Raw genomic sequence first — 20,200 nt, 5'->3', positions numbered from 1 at the left:
AACTGAGGAGCTGAGGTAAAGCTGGGGTAGAGAGTTGTGCTTACAGTGTGAGCAGCCCCAGGTTTATCCCCAGTCAAATGAGGAATGATCCGGGTGTGGTGGCCTTTAATGTCAGCACTGGGGAAGTGAGGGAGGAGGATCTCTGTGAGTTCCAAGCCAGTCCGGTTTACACAGAGGATTTCAGGCTTGCCAGGGCTCCATAGTTAACACCCTGTCTCAAAAGATGGGACTGTGACTCAGATGTGTGACCAGCATGAATGAAGACTTCAAACTGACTATGATAAACCAGCCCCGGAAGGACAGACAGTACGAGATTTCGTTTGGTAAGATTCCTGGAATAGTCAAACTCAGACGAGTAAAGTAGAACAGAGGTCACTAGGAGCTACAGGAACAAGGAAAGGGACATTGCAGTCTGCTAGTTGGAGATGCCAGGTGTGGTGGCACACCCCTGTAATACCAGCACTTGGAAGAATGAAGCAGAAAGGCGGCCTGATGACCCTGTCTCAAGGAGTCAATAAAAACACATCTAAATAGGACCACTGCAGTGCGCGTGATGAGGCCACCCTGGAGCTGGGGGTGCTGGTGGCCGCACTTAAAAACAACGGTCAACAAGACGATTGTGTTTCACGCGTATTTACTACAGTAAGAAACGGTCGAAACTGGTATTTATGACATCTGTCCCTCACCACGGTCTTTTACATTGTATTCTCTTCTCGGACATTCGTATCTGCATAAAGCCAGGAAGCTATCTGAGCACCTTTGTCTCTGTCCCACCTGAGACACTCCATCCCCATCCATGACTGAGCATGTGATGGAGAAAACAGAAAGCCAGTGGGGTGAGTGAGGGGTGCCAGGGCTTTTCCCTGGGGAATCCTCCACTGGACACGCCCACGCAACCACCCTCGACTGACATCCTGGCACCGAGAAAGGTCAACCAAGTCAAGCAGTGACAGAGGGACAGTTAACCTGGAGCTGAAGGGGCCTGGACTGCCTGCCTCCCATCCAACTGGTTCCGCTGGTTTTGCCAACCCAGAGAAGGATGCCTTCTGCTCCAGGCTGTTTGTCAGTCCCCCCACCACCCCCACCCCAGCCTGTCTTGTCACTGAGTTCCTTTGTTTGTATTTCTGAAGCCTCTGAGGCAGGTCACAAAATGTGACTCCCTAGGATTCCTCAGAGGCCAGCCACAATTAGACAAGCCTGCCAACCCAGCACACCAGAGACCGAGAACTTATGGTCAGCCTGAGCTAAATATTAACAAGACCTTGCCTCCAGGAGACAAAATGGCAAAGCTGTGGGACTTCGTGGGTTTTAGAATGAGGTTTCCAGGCAGGCTGTCGCAGGGAGAGGGCAAAAGGATGCAAGGCTGGAGCGGCGCGTGGTGGCACACACTTGTAATCATGGCCCTCGGGAGGCCAAAGCAAGAGGATCAGCTCAAGTTCAAAATCCAAAATCAGCCTAGCCCACATAGTGAGTTAAAGGCCATGCTGGTGGCATAGTGACCACCTGTCTATCAAACTTATCCAACTGGCCACTTGGAGGTCATCCTGTGGTCTGCATCACGACGGCCCTTATTACCCTCCATTATGTAGACAGAGGCCTGCTAGAATGGAGCAACATGGAGCCCTCAGATACTGTGATCAGCGCCAGGCTGACCCGCTGCACCAACTCCCACCACCCGGCCCTTACAGCTTGGTGTTAAGCTGGTTTTCTTTATTGGTCCTGACTCTGGTTCATAACAGGCTGAGCTGCTGTAGGGGTAATGAAGTTAAAACGGGGGCGGGGGGGAGCAAGCCACTGATTGTGGTGGCTCAGCTGTCACCCTAGCACTTGGGCTGAGGCAGGAGGACCCCAAGGTCAAGGCCAACCTGAACCACCAGCAGCGACTGGGAGTGACAGAAGCAGCAGGCTCCTGGTGCACCTGACCGCCCTAAAATCAGCAACCGCAGGCTTTGCAAACTTGGCCGGTTAAGCATAATCCGAAAAGTAGCAATAGTAACAGTAATTCCCTTTACCTGAGGTTCAGCTTTGTTCCGGCTCAGTTACCTTCAGCCAACTGTAATGTGATAATATTGCACGGAAAATTCCAGAAACAAGCAATTCATACCATTTATCACGTCGCATTGTTATCACTGTTCTGTTTTATTGTTAGTTGTTAATCTTTGACTGTGCCCAATCTATCACAGATATGGGCATATGTGGGAATTCTTTCTCCATTCCCTTCATTTGTCTGTAGCACTGGGGGTCAAACCTAGAGCCTTGCACATGCTAAGCAAACGTCCTATCCCTGAGCTCCATCTCCAGGCCCCAAACAGGCTCCAGAAATGTTAGTAGTTTACACGTGTCTTGGAACACGTCCCCTTATGCATAGATCACTGTATTGACCCATATAGTAACATACAGTGAGAATTATTTGTGTTTTAATAAATAAAGCTTGCCTGAAGATCAGAGTGCTCTAGACAGCCATGCAGGCCAGGCAGTGGTGGCATACACCTTTAATCCCAGCAACCACACTAGTTAGCCACAGAGGCCGGATGGTGGTGGTGCATATCTTTAATTCCAGCACTAGCGAGGAATATAAAATGGGAGGAACCAGGAGCTCAGAGTCTCGGTCTGCAGTCTGAGGTCTGGTGGAGGGCACTGCAGTCCGAAGTAACACTGAGGACAGAGGTAAGAACTCTCTAGTAGCTTGGCTGCTTTGCTATTCTGGTCTTCAGGCCAGCTTTATTTATTAAAACACAAATAAAATATCACTAGAGTAACAACTAATAGAAAACTCTAAAGGCTACATCTTCACTAGCGAGGGTGAGTTACTGTATTCCCATTATTGAGAAATAGTCCCAGCTGACGCCGAAACCACTCACCTGGAAAAAATTAATCACTAACCACAAGCCTCACTATGCATATGAGCCCTACTGTACTGAGATCACATGACGCCAACCACGAGCAAGTCTCCTGACCAAGAAGTTACACAGCCATTCCTTCCTCCTTTATGTGTGTGACATTATAGATTGACCCTAGAGTCTCCCTCAAGCCGGTCAAGCCTTCTCCTACTGCCTCTGAACCACACCCCCCAGCCCCTCACTAGGAGCTTTTAGGCAAGCGCTCTAGTTCTGGAGTCATACCCGGGCCCTTATCAGACTTGTAAGGAAGGCTTTAGTACTTGATGGGTCAGCAGAGGACCCAAGCAAGACTCTTTTCAGCTGGGGTCAGAGAATCAGCACCATTGCTGCCACCCGGCGGGTTCAAGACTGTAGCGTGGCTGCCCCGGAGGACACACACCTGCAGCTCTCTGGAAGGCGTCCACTGCGCTCTCCAGCCCGGTCAGTGTCTGCCGGTTACAGCGGGTCCCAATCTGGGTGTACAGTGCCCCAATATTGAAGAGGATGCTGGCTTTCTCCAGTAGCAAGTTCTGTTGACTGACCGGAACCCCAGTGAGGGAGTCATACCTATGCAAAACAAATAGATTCTGATCAATGCCACTTCTGGGCACAGCAAAACAAGACTCACTTCTCACATGAAATTCAAAGGTGCACAGGCAAGCAGGTTTTTGTTTCCAAGCAAGACAACAAGTCTGACACCTACCATGCCAGCCTCAGGAGGCTGAGGCAGAAGGACCACGAATTGGAAACCACCCTATCTCAAAAGGAATATATATCTCCCCACAAGCCAGACCTGGTGGCCCATGCCTATCATCCTGGCACCCTCTGAAGGCTGAAGTAGGAGGAATGTGACTTTGACACTCTGGACCACCTAGCAAGAACCTTTCTCAAGGAACCATATTAGTCTTTAAATTATCATGGGGAAGAATCAAATGTAACAAAACAAAAACTCTCTTTTGCTGCCTTTGTCATTGGGATCAAACTCAGGTCCAGCTCACACCCACAGCCCTGTCCCATGAAAGAAAAGAATCCCCCCCCCCCCGCAAAAAAAATCTGTCTTGCTTCTTGTTAGTACCACCTGAGAGCTCTGGTTCTCCCTCAACGACAAAATGAAAGCACACAGAAAAAATGGCCCCCTTCACCAGGCTCCTTTGTTTTGATAAGAAGAAGCCCTGGGGGCAGGCTTTCCATCTCTGGTTCTTTACACAAACATTAATTCACCGACTGTCCCTGCCCTTGGCACCATAGTCACCACCCCCCACCACTACCACCCGCACCCCGCACCTGCTAGGCAAACACCACAGTCAGAATGAAGTGCACAGCAGAGGGGACCCCAGAGAGCACCTACCAGGTAAACAAGAGCCCCATGTGGCGGGTGGGCGGGAAAAACCTGCTCTCCACAAAGCCCAGCTGGATGAAGTAGGACATGAGCAGCTCAACCCCCGCCTCATCCCTGCTGGGTGTTCGACAAGCCTGAAAAGGAAGCCGTGGAGGGGTGAGCAAGCGGAGGGTTGTGGCCCAGGACCTGTTACAGGAACACTCAAAACAGACCATGCTGTGGGTATCATGAACTCCGGGAGAGGTAGTGGAGGGGGCGGAGACAAAGTGAGGAATCCGGGACCCCAGCCCCGGCCCCATCATGGGCAGGTCACCCCTTCTATAGTTATCAGGTACAGCAAGTGCCACAGATGATCCTGACAGCCACTCCCCATGCCCAGCGTCCTGGACTCTCGGAGGCTACGAGTGTCAGCCGCAGGATGTCCCGAACCGAGACAAGCAGAGCTGACTCACCTGCCGTAGGTCCATAAGGTCTGCGATGTCATCTTCGTACAAATAGCTGTCTTCGCTGTAATGCTCCAAGATAAAATCCTGCCAGAAAAAAAGACATGGCTTGAGTCAGCAGCTGACCTCGAGGGTGGGGGTACCCTGCACATACAAGACCAGGGGCGTGGGGGAGTGGGGGAGTGTTCTGTCCCTGAAGGGACACTAGCCCACTCAGTATGTGGCTCTGGCAGGCCTGGCCCTTCTCCCCCACTCCCTCTGCCTTGCTAAAAACCCTCAGGTTACATTCCTAAAGCTAGCCACCAAAGTCTATTCCATTATTTGGCACTTCTTCCTCCTGCAACGGACTACCAAGGTCCATCACTCAAAGTCCCCTTGAGCTCTCCTAATTAACACACCCAATTAAAATTAAACACCTCATGGTAACAAGGTAAAACCACCATTTGCCTTTGTGCCATGCCTGTCTCCTCTCTATCCAGAGACAGTCCTTTGTCCCTCCGAGACAAATAGCCCCGCGTACCCTTGTCCCTCATCCTCCATCTTCTTTACGACAGCATCCTAGCTCATTCTAACACAGACCTCCCCGTTTTTTCTTCTTCAGAACAAATAGCCAGGCAATGGTGGTGCCTGCCTTTAATTCCAGCACTCGGGAGGCAGAGGCAGGTGAATCCCTGTGAGTTTTGATTTTTCAAGACAGGGTTTCTCTGTGTAACTCTGGCTGTTCTAGAACTCGCTCTGTAGATCAGTAGATCAGGTTGGGAAAATAATATTTTTTTAATGCAAAGAAAAAAATTGAAAGAAGGGAACAATGTCTCTATAACGGTTAAATGATGATACTTTAACCACTTCTGACAGACCCGCGAATGCCCAGACCCTCCTCCGTTATGCTGACTCAGTACCTGGACACTTGGCCTTTGGAGCCAATGTGACCTGGGCCTAGGGATGATATCTGGATGGAATGGGGACCTTTGTGTGAATGGCCCTGGTGGTTAGGCTTAGGAGATACCCCAGTATGACTTTTTAACTGAGAGTACAGCAACCCACTGTTTGACAACTGCTCTGAGTGCAGGTGGTCCTTCAGCAGACAGTGATGGGCACTTGCCATCTGCCAGGCGCTGTCTGAAGCCCCTTCCCCTTCACTCGGCTCACACTGACCCAGGGGAGGTGACCCACGACAGGCTCCATAGCATATACAAGTTAGACGAGTAGCCCTTAACCAAAACCCCTGGGACTGTTGATGCTTCTGGCTGCAGACGTTTTCAGATTAGTTGTATACACACAGTATATTCTGGGATACAAACCTAAACTTCAAGTTTACCTATTCTATTTTCTTCCTTTTTAAAGACATTTTTAGATAGGTGGTGGCGGCGCACACCTTTAATCCCAGCACTGGGATGCAGAGCCAAGTGGATCTCTCTGAGTTTGAGGCCAGCCTGGGCCTGGTCTACAGAGTGAGTTCCTGGACAGCCAGAGCTACACAAAGAAACCTTGTCTCAAAAAAAAAAAAAAAAATTGCTAAATTTAAAAAAATCCTAAAAGTTAATATATAAAAGTTGGAGGACAGGGTTTCAAGAGATTACTAGCAATTAAGAAACATGACTGTTCTTTCAAAAGGACCTGGCTTCCATTCCCAGACACATGGTGGCTCACAACTATCTGTAACTCCAATTCTAGATGATTGGATACCCTTTTAACCCCTAGGGGCAGCACGCATGCGCATGGGGCACAGACATATATATTGAAAATAACAAAAATCTTAAAAAATAAATCAAGGAGCCGAGTGGTGGTGGTGCATGCCTTTAATCCCAGCACTCGGGAGGCAGAAGCAGGCAGATCTCTGTGAGTTTGAGGCCAGCCTAGTCTACAAGAGCTAGTTCCAGGACAGGCTCCAAAGCTACAGAGAAACCCTGTCTCAAAAAAACCAAACAAAAACAAAAACAAAATAAATAAATAAATCAAGGGGCTGAGAAGGTGGCATAGCGGACAAAGTGCTTGCTGCACAAGCATCAGGACTTGGGATTTCATCCTCGGCATCCATGTTTGAAGCTGGGTCTATGGTGCATGCTCAGAACCCCAATGCCTTGGAAAGAGGGCGAGATAACCAGAGATTAGGAACTCACTGACCCGATACTCAAAAAACAAAAGGTTGATCGAGCTCCAGGTTCAATGAGAGATCCTACCTCAGACCAGCGAGGTGGTTCGGGGAAGACCTGTGCACTCTGTGAACCCACCGAGGCTGTGTCTACCTTCGTAAGACCTGTACCAGACCCACCCAGTCAATGCTCCAGCCGAGCAGGGGAGCTCCCACCATAACTGAGAAGCTCTCGACAACTGGTGGCTTCCAATTGAAGGAGAGCTGGTTCTCTTTAAGGGTGTGGCCCGCAGTAGATCCATAGTGATGCCATGGGTGGACCCACGCCCCCTAGTATGTGGGTAGCTCAAATAGGATTTGGCGGGTTATAAAAATAAAAAGGTGTAGCCGGGCGGTGGTGGCGCACGCCTTTAATCCCAGCACTCGGGAGGCAGAGGTAGGCGGATCTCTGTGAGTTCGAGACCAGCCTGGTCTACAAGAGCTAGTTCCAGGACAGGCTCCAAAGCCACAGAGAAACCCTGTCTCGAAAAACCAAAAAAAAAAAAATAATAATAATAAAAATAAAAATAAAAAGGTGTAAAGTTGGGAAGTGGGAAGTGGTGGGGGACATCAGGGAGTGGGAGAAGGAGGGTAAATAGACCAATGTACCTGACATGAATATATGAAATACTCCAAGAGTTAGCAAAGTAGTATATTTTTAAAAAATAAGGAGCAGCCAGGCAGTGGTGGGGCGTGCATTTAATCCCAGTGCTCAGAAGCAGGTGAATCTCTGTAGTTCAAGGCTACCTGGTCTATAGAGGCAGTTCCAGGACAGCCAGGAGAAACCCCGTCCCAGAAAACAAACAACTACGTCAGGTGGCGCTCCACAGAACACACCCAACTTTAACCTCTGGTCTCTGCACGCACACAGGTGAGCACACCTGTGAAAGCACATACAGATGCATGCAAACACGCAAACACAGAAAATACACACTAAACTAAAAGGCACTCATGAAAAAATAAACCCAACATTTGGGGGAAGCTTGCCAAACCACAGAAGCAATATGCATGGCAGCCAGGTGTGGTAAGGAGCACCTGGAAACCTGGCAGATAGGAGGCTGAGGCAGGGAGATGGGATGGCTACCTAGATACCCTGTCTCAAAAGAAAAAAAAGCAAAAATGGGTGTTAGGAATGTAGTTCAGGGCACCTGCCTAGCCATCTGTGCAGCTTTGGGTCCTTTACTGCCTGGAAAAGGAATTTATTTTAATGGCATTTCTCCCCGCCCCAGACAGGTTTATTTTTTTGGTTTTTCGAGACAGGGTTTCTTTGTAGCTTTGGTGCCCATCCCAGAACTAGCTCTTGTAGACCAGGCTGGCCTTGAACTCCCAGAGATCCGCCTGCCTCTGCCTCCCGAATGCTGGGATTAAAGGCATACGCCACCACCGCCCGGCCCCAGACAGGTTTTCTCTGTGTAGCCTGGCTGTCCTCAGACTTACTCTGTAGACCAGGCTGGCCTCAAACTCACAAACGTCCACCTGCCTCTGCTTCCCAAGGGCTGGGATTAAAGGTGTGTGCCTCCACTGTTCAGCTGAGCCCAGGGTCTTAGAGCTAGGCAAGCGCTCTTTACTGAAGCAAGCCCTCCAGCCCTGGTGGTGCTTGCTACTGAAGACGCTACTTGGGAGCTTCTGTTTTTCTTTTTTTTTTTTTGGTTTTTCGAGACAGGGTTTGTCCTGGCACTAGCTCTTGTAGACCAGGCTGGTCTCGAACTCACAGAGATCCGCCTGCCTGCCTCTGCCTCCCAAGTGCTGGGATTAAAGGCGTGCGCCACCACCGCCCGGCGAGATTCTGTTTTTCAATAGAGCGAATCGTCCAATCGTGTCACGAGACTTGCCTGACCTAACATTCCAAGGAAACACAGGTCAGGCCTGAAAGGGAACTGCCTGCCCGCCTGGATCAAGTTCACCGGCCACTCCTCCAGTGTCTGAGTTTCTTTCAAGCATAAATGTGGAATGGAGAAAATTGAAAGTCTGCTAACTGGTCTCATTTGCGCATGACTGACATCGGCAGGCCCCTTTTAGGCTAAAATGACACGGTTGGAAATCTCAGCTGAGCAGTGGTTGGCCATGTGCACAACATGGCTTCTTTTTTTTACACTCACTTTAATGTGGAATTTGGCACATGACCTATTTGGATCTCTACAAAAGTCATAAAATCCCCAGGTTTCTATGACACAGTTGCCTTTAAAAATGCCTGCATTCTTGTAACTCTGACACTAAGTTAGATCTTAAAGAAACAACACCACAAACAGGACTGAAGACTTTCCTTCAAACACTGCCTAGAGCCACAGAGCAGTGGTGGGTCATGGCCAGAAGGTCGCACACCTGTGAGAGGGTGGCAGAAGATGTTTTCCTCCCAAGAAATCAATTTTCTGATAACTTTGAGTCCTAAATTGCTACTACCTACCCTTCTCCAACTGGAGTACCCCTGCTCCCCCAAACACACACAGGGATGTGGTCTGGATTTGACAAGAGTGGAAGTTTAAAAAAAAAAAAAAAGGAGCCAGATAAGGTGGTCCACACATTTAACCCTAGCACTTGGGAGGCAGAGGCAGGTAGATCTTTTGAGTTCAAGACCAGCCTGGTCTACAAAATAAGGACAACCAGGGCTACTAGAGAAACCCTATCTTGAAAAACAAACAAACAAACAAACAAAGAAGACCCTGGTTAAGAGCTGCTCTTGCAGAAGACCTGGCTTTATTTCCTAGTGGCTTACAACAGTCTCTAATTCCAGGGGGTTCGCCACCCTCTTCTGGCCACTACCAGTACTGCATGCACAGGGTGTACATACATTCATGTAGGCAAATACCCATATCTATCATAACAATAACAATAATGATTTTAAATGCCCCTGATAATCAAGGTTTATTTATACCAAGAGATAAACAGTCTCTGCTTGATAACAGAGGTCAAAGATGTTTTCAAAGTATTAACCAACTGTTCTTAAAAGCACTTTCTGCTCTTGCAGAGGATCTGGGTTAGGATCCTAGCACCCACATTATGTGACTTGCCGCTGCCCCTCACTCCAGATCCAGGGGAGCCTACGACCTCTGGCCTCCAAAGGCATCTCATGTATATGAGGTCCAGCTTGGGCTACACAGTGAGACTGTCTCAAAGAAAAACAACGGCAAGATGGCACAGAGGGTAAAGGCACTTGTTACCAAATCTGGGACCCAACTGATGGAAGAAAAGAACCAGCCGCAAATTCTCCTCTGACCTCTATACATCCATAAAGGTTTGCATGTCCACCTGTCTGCAAGTAAACACACATACACAGGACATACACATACAGACGAATACACACACATACACATACATACACACACTTACACACAGAGAGAACACACAAATAAATCTATGTATATATAAATAAAAGTACATTTTAAAAAATTCTTTGAGAATAAAGACACTAAAACAGAGTATAATCTGTCTTTTGTCAGGCACACAAAAGGAGCTACGGAATCACCAAGGACAGACTAAGAACACAGCTCACTGCAGAGGACTTGCCTGCAGGCACAACATCCTGGGGTCCAGTCCCAGACCATAACAGGGACGGATAGCATGTCAGAATGATGACAACAAGAGTTTCAGAGGAATCAATATACAAAATTCTCCTTCTAAGTGGCCAAGTGAGGTTTCAGGGTCACCTCACAGACATCACCCAACACTCGAATCATGGCACCTAAATCATTTCCACCCTGAGCCCAGAGCCCACTGTTTGAGATTTACCTTGAGGACGACTGAAAAGTCAACTTCTTTGGTTTCCTTCAGGCCAAGAGGAATCAGAGGGATGGTGAAGGCCTCCCTATGAAAACACAAGAGGTACATGAACAACCTACCCCAGCCTAGCTAGCCCCTTTGCACCCATGGCCTTACCTCCAACAGCCAGCTCAGATCCCTGACCCCCATCCTCTAGGTCAACCCAGCACAAGCATCAGCATCCTAAGATGCTGGACATGGAGCCTAACTCAGCAGGCCCCTACTGTCTTGATTGGACTCATCTCTGTCTTAGCTCTCTATCGACAATTGCGCTAGGGTTATATGCAGGGCTGCCCAAATGCACGAGGCTCACGTCTGGGGTTCTCACCATTCCCCACATGCATTTTGCGACACTGGACCTCCCTCTAGACTACAACCACTGTCACCTCCCTTGTCTACTCGTCACCACAGTGTGTGTGCGTGTGTGTCCCGCCCCCCAACATCTCCCTGATAGAACCTCTCAACGCTCTCTTCTTTTAGGGGCACGTCATACCATGTATCTTACTGTACATCCCCCCCAGCGGCCACTTTGTCACCCCACAGATTGACCTGTGAATACTCCCTGGACCTACATTCCTAAGGGCAGGGCCAGAAGAAAGTGTTGTGCTTTGCAAATAAGGAATTAGCTCTTTGACCTGTAACAAGAGACCTCCATGGGCCGCTGAGCCTGGCCCAGGGAGAAGGCCAGGAATGCTGGGCAGGGTTGAGTGGACCGCGACTGAAAGCTGAAACGGCCTCTATGGCACAATGGTGCTGAAGGCACGTGAGACCCAACCGGGGCCTGCGACCTCCCCAGAAGACGGAACCCTGGGGGAAGCAGGTACGTCTGGGTCTTACTGTGGGAGACCCCTGCAGGCCAGCGACTGCCCCAGTGAGAGAGGAACCACAGATAAGCGGACACTAGGGGACCTCCAGGGTGGCACTAACATGACTTTCTGTGGCCTGGATCTCTCTGAGTTTTCTCATGACTTCTCTGCTCACCTCACAGAAGAGTTGAGAAACCTAAGGAACTAAGAAAGAGACAATTCACTTGGAAAACGTGAAAGGTGTCCCTTGGAATCCTCATGTCCCTCTACTTTTCCAGGTGACACTGGAGATTAACTGAAACCACCGTGAGGAGTGGCCACACGGAGCTGCAAGCATCCACCTTTGTAGGAAGAACACCTCTGCCTTCTTCAACAGTAAACAGGAACCCAGGCTACTACCCTGCCCAGAATGCCTGAGCCTCTTAGCCTTTATGGACAAAACTAGAATCTAACACCAGAGCACAGGCTAAGAGAATCTTGCAGAGGAGGTGGGGTTGGGGTGGGTGGAGTTTGTTGTTGTTTGTTCTCCCTGGGTTTTTGAAACTGCACTAGGAGCCCACAGGTAAGCCAGACAAACACAGGTGTCGCAGGCCAAATAAGCCAGCAGGGTCCCGGCATGAATGCTTGTCTCTCCTTTTGAGAAATGCCCCAGGTGACATACAAGGATTAGTATTAAGAAATGCACATTCTGAAGCGACTCAAAATGCTCTAGCATCTTCCTTCTGCTGGTCCAGGAAACTATCTCTTCTTTCCACCCAGGCTCACCAACTTACTTCTTCAGAAGGCACAGCTTCCTCATACAAAAGACAGGGGAACTACTTCCTTGGGGGCATTTTGGTTATTTTGCTTTGTTGTGACACTTAGGAATGGGCCTTGGGCAAACTAAGCAAACACTGCATCACTGAGCCACCTGGTACTTCTCCAGGGATTAGAGGCAGGGGCTCTACTACTGAGCCCCACCTCCAACCCCTCACTGGGGGATTCTAGGCAGGGGCTCTATCACTGAGCCCCACCCCCAGACCCTCACTGGGGATTCTAGGCAGGGGCTCTATCACTGAGCCCCACCCCCAGACCCTCACTGGGGGATTCTAGGCGGGGGGCTCTACCACTGAGCCACATTCCCAGCCCCTCATTGAGGGATTCTAGGCAGGGGCTCTACCACTGAACTACATCTCCTGACCATTTTAATTTTACTCTGACACAATATCTTCCTATGAAGCTTGAGCTGGCTTCAAACTCATGATCCTCCTGTCTCAGCTCACTGAATAGCTAGGATTACTGCTCCAAGCTACCAGACCACATTGGTTATTTCTTCTTAAACATGGGCACTTCTCCATACCACACTCTGTGATTCACCTACAGGGTGCAGAGAATCAATCCTTGAGCTCTCCTGAGGGTCTTACCTCAAACACTCCCTGGGGAATGGGTTTGAATCTCAGTCTTCATTTCTCAAGTATTTATTAGGGGCCATTTCTAAAGGATCCCATTGTGCCATCTTCCTATGGGCATCTGGATGGGTTCCCCACTTTTCAGAGTAAAATACATACATCAAAGCAGTTTATACTTTTTGGCATTGAATCTGAATTCCAGTTCTTTCCCTGCAAACCTTGTCACAGGTTCATCCCTTTCACTCTCGTTGTGCTGTCCGGTCCACTACACCAGTTTGGTGCAGTATCCTGGATATGGACACACTACGCGGCCCAGGGAGTCTGGAAAACACTGCCCACTCACTCGGTGCCCTGGTACACTCCCACGGAGATGTTGAGCCCCTCCAGCTCCTCCTTCAGCATCTGCAGGTCTGAGTTGACAAAGCTCAGCTCCAGGCGAACTTGCTCCCGTACCTTCTGGTTTGTGGCCACTCTGTTGAGAGAGAGAGAGAGAGAGAGAGAGACAGAGAGAGAGAGGGGGAGAGAGAGAGAGACAGAGAGAGAGAGAGAGAGAGAGAGAGAGAGAGAGAGAGAGAGAGACTTTGAGCTGGTGTCCTTGTTGAGCCGTTCCTGCAAGGAATCTCAGGGGATGACTGTTAGATGCCATCAGATGAGCCACCTCCGAGACCCTGGGCTATCCTGACCACACCAACTAAGAGATGGACCTAGATGTGTCTAGTAACACTGCAAACTGCTGGGCGTGAATCCTGAGAAATCCTTGAAAGGAGTTAACCTTGAAAAGACCAAAACCAGACCAGACAGTGGGGGCTCATACCTTCAATCCCAGAACTTGGGAGGCAGAGGCAAGTGGATCTCTGTGAATCTGAGGCCAGCCTGGTCTACAAAGCAAGTTCCAGGACAGCTAGGGCTGTTACACAGAGAAAGCCTGTCTTGAAAAAAACAAAAAACAAAAGAAAAAAAAACTTCTCTTGTCACCCATGAATAGGTCACAAATTATCTCCTTAAGACTTGCATGTACAAGGCCCTGGGTTCATCCTCAGCAATGCAGAAAGGAAGAGAAAAAGAGCATAAGAGTGGTCTTATTGCTTTGTTCAGAAGAGGAAAGCAATCAGTCTTTGACCAGCAAATATGATGATAGCTCCCAGCTTTCATAGAGAGATGTTCTTTGTCAGGTTTTATATCGTCTTTCTTTTTGAAAGGCAACCATCTATTTATTTATTATTTATTTATTTTTGGTTTTTCAAGATTGGGTTTCTCTGTGTAACAGCTCTGGCTATCCTAGAACTCCCTATGTAGACCAGGCTGGCCTTGAACTCAAAGAACCACCTGCCTCTGCCTCTCAAGTGCTGGAATTAAAGGCATATGCCACCACATCTATCAATATCTGTGTATCTATCTATCTATCTATCTATCTATCTATCTATCTATCTATCTATCTGAGACAGATCCTCATTATATAGCCCTGGCTCGTGGACCTGGAACTCACTCTAAAGACCACACTGGCCTTGTACTCACAGAGAGCTACTTGCCTTTGCCTCCCAAGCTGGCATTAATGATATATACCAGCCATACCTGGTTAAGATTTGTGCTCTTTTTATTGCATGTGTGTGTGTATGTGTGTGTGTATATGTGTACATGTGTGTACACATGAGTGCTGGTGCTTGAGGAAGCCAGAGGTGTCAGGTCCTCCTGGAGCTGAAGTGACAGACAGCTGTGAGCCACCTGGCATGGCGCTGAGAATCCAGCTTGGGTGCTCTGCAAGAGCAGCACACATTCTTTAACTACTGAGCCAACTCTCCAACCTTGAACATTGTCATATTCATAGTCTAAGTTTCGTTCTGATTTGTTTTTTGGTAAGACAGTTACACTCTATAGCCCAGGCTGGCCCCAAACTCTTAGTCCTCCTGTCTCTGCCTCCCAAGTGCTGGAATTAAAGACATGGGCCACCACCAGGCTCCAATGCACACTTTTACCGCTCCCTGTTGTGGATATTCCTTTATACTGTGATGTGGGAGTCCCCTCTGTATGCTGTGATTACCATTAATAAAGAAAAAAAAACTGCTTTGAGCCTATAGCAGACCAGGACAGAACAGAGCTAGGCAGGAAAAACTAAACTGAATGCTGGGAGAAAGAAGGTGGAGTCAGAGAGAAGCCATGGAGCCGTGGCTGGAGACAGATATGCCAGAACTTTGCCGGTAGGCCACAAGTCTTGTGGTAAAATATAAAATAATGGAAACTGGTTAAATTAAGATGTAAGAGCTAGCCAATAAGAAGTTAAGCTAATAGGCCAAGCAGTGATTTAATTAATACAGTTTCTGTGTAGTTATTTTGGGAGTCTGGGTGGCCGAAAAACGAACAAGCAGCCTCCTACAACAACACTGTGTGAAGATGTGTCTGTCACTGTGACTGGTCAATAGCTAGGCAGGAGGCATAGCCATGGCTTCAGGACAAAGAGAGGGAGGAAGAAAGGTGGGGTCCCCAGCGGGGACAGAGAAGGTGCAGACATGCAGAAGGAGAGGTAAATGCCATGAATAACATGGCAATGCATAGATAGATACAAATGAGCTAATTTAAGTTAGAAGAGCTAATGGGGGAATGGAGAGATGGCTCAGTGGTTAAGATCACTGGCTGCAATTCCAGAGGTCCTGAGTTCAATTCCCAGCAACCACGCGGTGGCTCATAACCATCTGTAATGAGATCTGGTGCCCTCTTCTGGCATGCAGTAATACATGCAGGCAGAATACTGTATATATATATATATATATATATATATATATATATATATATATATATATGTATGTATATATATATACTAAATAAATAAATAAATAAATCTTTAAAAAAAAGAGTTAGTGGGACAAGCCCAGGCTGTAGGCTGAGCTTTCATAATAAGTCTTGGTGTCATTATTTGGGAGCTGGCAGGACAGAGGAAGACTTGTTACAGCTCCCTTCCCTCCCTCCCTTCATTTCCCTCTCTTCCTTTCTCAGTATCCCACACACTGAGATGACAGGATGAGCCCAGCTTCATTAACAACCTCAGTGGCAGAGCACTCCAGCATGAGAAAGTCACTAAGCCCTAGCACAGAAAGCGGGGGTGGGGGATGTAGAAGGGGAGAGGGAGGGAGAGAGGGAGACTAGCTGAGAAAGGGATGCCAAAATTTATATGGAGTTGCAGAGAACCAAAAAGAGCCAACATGATTTTGAAAAAGTAAAGCAGATTTGGAGGACGTGTGCTATTGACGTAAAAAGTCACTACAGCCAGGCGGTGTTGGCGCACACCTTTAATCCCAGCACTTGGGCAGAGGCAGGTGGATCTGAGTTCGAGGCCAGCCTGGTCAGGTCACTACAAAGCCAGAGCAATTGGCTTTGGGTACAAAGATGACTCAGAAATCGATCCTGAGGTTTGAGCGGTTTCTAGAACAGGTGAGGTTTTTTTCATGCATTCATTGGTGAAAGAAGCATTCTCAAATACGGTATACTTTGGCAAGATGGCGGCTGTTACCAGCAGTCTCTGGGCCAGGTTATAGGATAGACAAATCTGGGACCATCTGGCCCTGGTTAGGGAGCAAGGATGGAGGACTGAGTTCATTTGCAAGGATAGAGTGTTGGGTTTGTTGGTTATTGTACTCCTTCCCCAGGCTGCTTTTCTGGCTGTTCTAGAACTCACTTTGTGGACCAGGCTGGCCTCGAACTCACAATGATTCACCTGCCTCTGCCCCACAAGTCCTGGAATTAAAGGCGGATGCTACCACCACCTGACTTTTTTTGGATTTTGAGACAAGGTTTCTTTGTGTGGCCCTGGCTGTCCTGGAACTCGCACTATAAACCAAGCTGGCCTTGAACTCACAGAGATCTGTTTGCCTCTGCCTCCATGTGATGGCTAAAGTCCTGCGTTACCACTGCCCGGCTACATTCAGTCTCTTTGAATTGGTCCCCCCCCCCCCAAATATTTGTCACAGCCATAAAATGTCCGATGCAAAAATAAATGGGAATTTCCCATTCCGATCCATGTGTCCCTGTTTGTTTTTGTGTGGTCCTGGGATGACACACCCAGTGCTCTGTAATTGAATCCCATCAGCTCTTCATTTTTGGTTTATAGTAATTTTGTTTTCCTCCAAACCTTTTAGTAAAGCTGTCCCTCTGATAACAGGCTCCACCCTGACTCCGTGTCTCCCACAGGCTTTGGAGACCATATTGGGACTTCTTAACCAACTCTGGCAAGTTGTCTTTACTCTGCCAGTTTGCTCTGCCAGAACGGTGCCCACATCCCACTCTGCCAGGGACTCAAGCATGGTTGCAGTGGGGTGGGAGGTGAAGGGTGTTTCCACCATGTGCCCCAATATAGACCCTTGGCTAAGGCATCAGATATGGCCCCAGTGTGGGAAGAAGGCAGGTCCAGGATCAGGCATCAGCCTGAAGGTCAAGGGAACTCAGGCATCCCCACTGCACAGCCATGCTCAAGCCCCCAGGAACTGACCTCTCTATAGCCAGGGCCACCCCAGTGAGACCCTTGGGCCTAGCCATCGCAGAGTGAACTGGAGGCCTGAAACTTACTCACTTGGCTGTCAGTGTGTTGCTTTTTCACCCCTTAATTGGTTGTCAATATTTCTAAGTTCAGGGATCCTAAGATTTTAAAACCCTGGCATGGTGGGACAGGCCTAAAATCCTGCATCTGGGAGAGGCAAAAGCAGGGGGACCTTGAGTTTCAGGCCAGCCAGGGCTACAAAATGAGGCTGTTTTCTCAACAAAAACAAAACAACAAACCAAAAAACAGGACCGGGACTATATCTCGGTTACCCATATATGAAACTCGGGTGTGGTAGCAAACACCTGCAATCTCAGCCTGCGGGAGGCAAACGCAGGAGGATCATTACAACTTCAAGGTCCAGCCTAGGCTACATAGTGATTTCCAGGCCAACCAAGGCTACATAGTGAGACCCTGCCTTAAAAAAGAAAGAAAAGAGGGAAGAAAGAAAGAAGAAGGTGGGAGGGAGAAAGGGAGGGAAAGAGAGAGGGAGGGAGGGAAGGAGGGAGAGGGGGAGGGAGGGAGAAAGGGAGGGAGAGAGAGAGGAGAGGAGAGGAGAGGAGAGAAGAAAAGGCCTGGGTATTGTGATACATGTCTGTTAGCAGCACTAAGGAGGCTGAAACAGAAGATCTCCCAACTTCCAGGCCAGCCTGGGCTATAGGCTGCATGCTCTCCCACCCCCACCATTCCCATAGCTCCCAGCATGAAGCCCAGCCCTTTCCTTCTCCAGCATGTATACTGACTGACACACAGAAGCCCCAGAGTCTAACTAGCAGTGGAAGGCCATCTGGAGGTCCACCCAGAATGGTTACCCCAGCCTGTTCTCTGCCCAAAGAACTAGTTCATTAAAACCAAACAACCTGGTAGCTTGCTCTAATCTCTGTCTCATAAATACTATTTGGTTTCTGCCTCAGCTTTCTCAAGGGAGGGACAGGAAGTGGGAGGATAGAGGACAGCCAGTGCCCAGCCTGGAGCGGCACTTCAAAGTGCTGGTTATCTCTCCCGACAACTCTAGGTCGCTCACGGACTCCTGGATGACACGGGGAAGGGGAGGACCTTCAGGGACGTGAAACCTGGCCACTCACAGCACCTGCCCAGTCATGGTGGCCTGTGCGGTTCAAGACGGAGACCCTCGTTTCCAAGCCTGCCTTGATTGGGATGTTTTCCCAAAGGCCCTCTTGCCCACATTGTAACTATCCTCACCTAGGAACCCTAGTGGGACACCTTGCAATCTGAGGCCAGGCCAGCCAGGCCCAAAGCATAGCAGCAATTACCTACTGCTAGTAGCGGCAGCCAGGGACACCGTGGGGCCAGAGTGAGGCTTGGCCTGATGCCCTCATGATTTCAGGAAGCTTTCACGTCAGTTGAGTCAGATTAATAAATACCTCAGGGTTCCTCCAAACAGGGAGGTTTAACTTATCAGTCTCGGGGAGAATCATTTACAACCCTGCCCCACCCTCAGCCTATCAGCTACAGAACTGCCAGCCTGACCATTGGATTGAGCCTGGTCCTCAGAGGGGCTGTTCTGTTCACAGAACAAGGCAGACATTACAGCCCTAGTATCTGCTATAAAACCTTCAGATCAGGGCTAGTCAGGTGGCTCAGTAGATAAAGGCGTTCACGGCCAGGCTGACAGGATGAGCTCGGTCCCCAGGACTTCACACGTTTGAAGGGAACAGACCCCACAGAGTGATACACCCACGTGGACGCACGCCCACACACGCACAAAGAGGTAAAACCAGGAGAATCAGGAGTTCAGGGTCATCCTTAACTACATGGCAAGTTTTAAGATAGCCTGGGCTACAAGAGACCCTGACTCATAAAACCAAAGAACTCTCCTGTAAGCCTCTGCCGACTAGGGGCTGAGAGACGGGTTGGCAGGGGAAAGCGCCTGCCTCAAAATACTAATGACTTGGGTTTGCTGTGTGCTCCAGGTGCCAGAAGCCAGACCCGGCCTCAAAAAGATAAAAGGTGAGAACCAATACCCAAAGGTCGTCCTCTGAGGGAGGAAACCGCACTCTAGGAGACAAAAGCAAGTTGGCACACTGCACTTAAGGGTGTGGGGAGGATTTCCAGCTGTCTAGACGAGGGTACAGCTTCCCTGAGCTGCGCTTGGTAAGTAATTATTTTATCCCCAAGGCACAGCAGTGAGTACCCAGCAGAACCCGCTCTGCCTCTCTCATTAACTTGCTCCTTCTTCTAGACAGGGTTTTGATATATTGCCCAGGTGTTTCAAACTCCAGGGTTTCAAGCAATCCTCCTGCCTCGGCCCTCAAGTAGCTGAAACACACAGGTATATGCCACCATATCCTACTTATGACTCCTCTCACTGGAAAGGTAGACGCTAGTAATACGAATGTCCCATTCTCTTCTTTCTGCTCCCCCATCCCGTATCCAGGCAACACACATTGGCTAAGCATGGACTCTCTCTACCAGGTGTAACTCTGGGCAGTGGAGAAGGGAGGCGTGTCCAGAGCAAATGCCAAGACAGTACTGGACTTCCGAACAAGATGGCTTCGATGGTGGGGGAGGAGGGGCTGGAAAGATGCTCAGCCGTTAAGAGCACTGGCCGCTCTTGCAGAGGACCCAAGTTCCGTTCCCAGCACCACCATGGCAGCTCACAACCATCTGCAATTCCAGTTCCAGGGATCTGCAATACCGTCTTCTGGCCTCCATGTGCACCAGGAATCACAAGGTGTACACACATACATGCAGGCAGGCACTCATACAAATAAAATTAAACAAATCTCAAACTCACACACACACACATGGCTGTGGTCCCACTGTCTGTCATGATTCTCCACAAACACAAGGAGTCTGTCTTTAACATGACAAAGCTCTAGGAAGAAAAGGACCTGTTTAGACGCCCCCAGATGAGCAGGAATCTCAAAGCTGAAAAGCAAGAGCCCAGCCGAGGGCTCTGTACATCCATC

General features: G+C 48.9%; 1 protein-coding gene across 1 annotated transcript in view; it reads right to left on the bottom strand.

The window, feature by feature from the left end:
* The window catches only part of Rhpn2 (rhophilin Rho GTPase binding protein 2), a 57,008-nt gene that overhangs the window by 19,087 nt on the left and 17,721 nt on the right, over nt 1–20,200 (bottom strand). Inside the window, exons 3-7 of the mRNA XM_057762800.1 lie at nt 13,086–13,214; nt 10,519–10,594; nt 4,671–4,748; nt 4,228–4,352; nt 3,280–3,446 (exon numbers count right to left, since the gene is read on the bottom strand). Of these exons, the coding sequence (XP_057618783.1) occupies nt 3,280–3,446; nt 4,228–4,352; nt 4,671–4,748; nt 10,519–10,594; nt 13,086–13,214 (575 nt within the window). The remainder of the gene's footprint in view (nt 1–3,279; nt 3,447–4,227; nt 4,353–4,670; nt 4,749–10,518; nt 10,595–13,085; nt 13,215–20,200) is intronic.

This window comes from Chionomys nivalis, chromosome 2 (genome assembly GCF_950005125.1).
Source record: "Chionomys nivalis chromosome 2, mChiNiv1.1, whole genome shotgun sequence".
NCBI classification, from domain to species: domain Eukaryota; kingdom Metazoa; phylum Chordata; class Mammalia; order Rodentia; family Cricetidae; genus Chionomys; species Chionomys nivalis.
The sequence above is the reverse complement of the archived record's forward strand: the minus strand, read 5'-3'. Positions and strand labels throughout refer to the sequence as shown.